Source organism: Nanorana parkeri, unplaced genomic scaffold, assembly GCF_000935625.1.
Source record: "Nanorana parkeri isolate BGI_ZX_2015 unplaced genomic scaffold, ASM93562v1 scaffold3724, whole genome shotgun sequence".
In the NCBI taxonomy this organism is placed as follows: Eukaryota; Metazoa; Chordata; class Amphibia; order Anura; family Dicroglossidae; genus Nanorana; species Nanorana parkeri.
In genome coordinates, this window is record NW_017309992.1 from 2,639 (window position 1) to 5,984 (window position 3,346).

General features: G+C 47.7%; 1 protein-coding gene across 1 annotated transcript in view; it reads right to left on the reverse strand.

Annotated features, from left to right (window-relative positions):
- Positions 1-59: 59 nt before the first annotated feature.
- LOC108803431 (poly [ADP-ribose] polymerase 14-like) overlaps positions 60-3,346 on the reverse strand; it is a 27,343-nt gene continuing 24,056 nt past the window's right edge. The window contains exons 13-14 of the mRNA XM_018575273.1: positions 2,508-2,729; positions 60-682 (exon numbers count right to left, since the gene is read on the reverse strand). Coding sequence (XP_018430775.1) covers positions 60-682; positions 2,508-2,729 — 845 coding nt within the window. The remainder of the gene's footprint in view (positions 683-2,507; positions 2,730-3,346) is intronic.

Consider the following 3,346-nt stretch of genomic DNA (forward strand, 5'->3'; position numbering starts at 1 on the left):
ACCGTAAAGGACAACTTCACCTAAATTTAACAATGAGATCTCCCATTTTTATGTTCACTTTAATGAATTTGAAAATAGAAGTTACCGTGTTTAGAATTTCGTTGAAGCTTCAAGTTGTTCCCTCTGGGATCTCTCGCACTCAGCAGCTCTACAATCACCGTGTATTTTGCCCCATTAATATCCAGAGATATACTTTGTATGTTCTCGTTCTTGGCCTTCTCCAGCTCCATGTTTGTCATTTTGTCAAATGGAACAAAGTTGCTCCTGTTGAGGTATCCCCATTGCACCAGATTACTGCACAGCTCCGCCTCTCGCTCCCTCATCTTCTTATCTCGCACAGTCTTTATCATTTCTTGGATTGTATTGCTGACCTCCAGAACGTCCCTGGACAGGCCCAGCACTTTGATTGTGGAACCTGACAAGTCAAAAGTAAGGGTGACTTGGTACTTCTCCTGAAGAGGTTCGAAAGCCTTATGGTCATCAAAGTCCTGGATCCAGTCATCTGTGATGAGGTTCTCATACTGCTCCTTCATTATCAGCTCGCGGAGCCAGGATTTCGTCCTGTCCACGGCGCCCCGACTTTCCGCACACAGATGGATAATAGCCGGCTCTATGTTTTCTCTTAATTCAAAAACCTCGGGATCTTCTTCTTCTGGACTCCCCGAAAAAAAACTAACAACGGCTGTTTGGGAGACAAAAACAAATGAATGTAATTGTACTGTGCGGGCAGTGATACCGGGCTGATGTAGAGGACTAAAAGATTAGGGTCACTGTAGGGTCTATCAGGGGCGGATCCAGAGTCTATTCTCGGGAGGGGCACTGCCAGAAAATGAAGTTTTGCTTACAGAACGGTTAATATTTTAAGACGGTTTCCCGGCCAACCACAATTAAGCCGGCCAAACAACATGCAGCCGGCTTCCCTGGCAATCAGAGAGCCGGTTGGCATGTTATTACCCGCTGCCGGCTTCCTGATTACCCGGGAAGCCTGCTCCATGCCAGTGGAAGCACCGGTATTGGTATTCAGTATCGGCGAGTACCAAAAGCAAAATATCGGTACTCGTACTTGATACCGAAAAACCGGCATTGGTGCGTCCCTAGTTTTGATTAAAACAATGTTTTTGTATTGGGACAAGTAGATTGTCATGAAGGGCAAGTAGATTCGGCCCCCGCTTTATCCCTCGGACAAGTCGTTTAAAAAAAAAAAGTTCCACACCCCTGATTACACAACAATGCAGAATACCATCAGCTATAGAGGACTACAAATCCCTGCAATACAGTATACAGCAATGCAGACTGCCAACAGCTATAGAGAACTACGATTTCCAGCAATACCATTATACAGCAATGCAGAATAGCATCAGCAATAGAGGACTACAAATCCCAGCAATACCATTATACAGCAATGCAGAATAGATTTCCCCCCTTTCCCCCCAACTTGCCAGCCATCACCCACAGTCTCCCCAACCTCACCTACCTACATGCAGGCTGCAGCACCTCTTCTTCTGTGTCCTTGGCGGCCAGTGGAGGGGAGGGGACACAGGAGAGGGTCCTCACGATCACCCAGGATGTGGCTGCCTGGCTGTGCCTGCAGAGACGAGTATAGGCTCCGCCTCCACCAGGCTATCAGTCACTTTCAATGACAGGCAGCCGCCTGTTTCATTCGGATCCCCGCACACGCCGGACCATACAGCTGTCCCTCCTCCGTGTCACAGACTTTACTGCAGTTCATTGTACAAAGTTTTTTTTACAATGAACCGCAGTAAAGTCTGTGACACGGAGGAGGGAGAGCTGTCACTACACACTGCGGGTGGCTGGCCGTGGACGGGGACAGGAGCGGCACTAATCTCAGGGGGGCAATTGCCCCGTTGCCCCCCCCTGGATCCGCCACTGGGGTCTATGTCATTCCGCCTAATGGAGGTCAGAGAAGGAAATTAATTTTGATTGGTTGCTGGCGGTCTTTGTACTTTACACTTTGTATTAGTATAAAGGTTCACAGATGGTTAGAAATGGGAAGGAAGGTACTTCTTGGGGTCTGTGGGAAGTCTGATCATTATTAGCATCGTTACCACCTCATTCAGAAATTAGTGATTAATTTGCAATCAAACAAAATCGGTTCTGGACAGAGATAAATAGAGGTGCACCGAAACAGCAATGCATAATATTACCACCAACTATAGAGGACTACAAATCCCAGCAATACATTATACAGCAATGCAGAATACTATCAGCTATAGAGGACTACAAATCCCAGCAATACATTATACAGCAATGCAGAATACTATCAGCTATAGAGGACTACAAATCCCAGCAATACATTATACAGCAATGCAGAATACTATCAGCTATAGAGGACTACAAATCCCAGCAATGCAGAATAGTAGTATATGAATTTTCCATGCACATACTGGGATCGACATCCCTACTAACAATGTAATGATGATTGAGTTGAAGGAACAGCCAACAGACAGAAGCCGAATATGAAAAGATATAACGGTATCAGCGCTCACATTTCGTCATCTTAGAAAATCCAGACCCCCAGCCGGAGGATTGTTTTGCTGCAGCAGATCCTTCCTTCGCCTTCATGGCTTTGAGGAAATCATCTAACATTGGCTGCAGCGGAGTGATCACTTTCACCTTTTGAACTGATTTGGGGGAATCATTGGCAGTAAATTCCGTCACTGCATCTAGCACAGCGTCCGCCACGGTGCCGAAGGATGCCGCCCCCGATCCTGCCGATGATAAGAGGACAATAATATGTCATTATTCATTCTACGTATAGACTTTTCTCTGTGTCCCCCCCAATCCAGTATAGCCCGCATGGCCGGCTCCATTCACCCGACTCTCAGGTCTGTATGACTAATGGCTCCAGATATTGATGTCCCTGTGGGAGCCGGGGGACATGTAGTGCAGATGGTCCATATGTACTAGTGCACAGATGTCCCTAATCTGGAACCCAGTCCCTCTGTCCATCTCTCCTCCTCAGTTGTCCCTCTCTCTTCCTCAGTTGTCCCTCTCTCCACCTCAGTTGTCCCTCTCTCCTCCTCAGTTGTCTCTCTCTCTTCCTCAGTTGTCCCTCTCTCCACCTCAGTTGTCCCTCTCTCCTCCTCAGTTGTCCCTCTCTCTTCTTCAGTTGTCCCTCTCTCCACCTCAGTTGTCCATCTCTCCTCCTCAGTTGTCCCTCTCTCTTCCTCAGTTGTCCCTCTCTCCACCTCAGTTGTCCCTCTCTCCTCCTCAGTTGTCCCTCTTTCCTCCTCAGTTGTCCCTCTCTCCTCCTCAGTTGTCCCTCTCTCCACCTCAGTTGTCCCTCTCTCCTCCTCAGTTGTCCCTCTCTCCTCCTCAGTTGTCC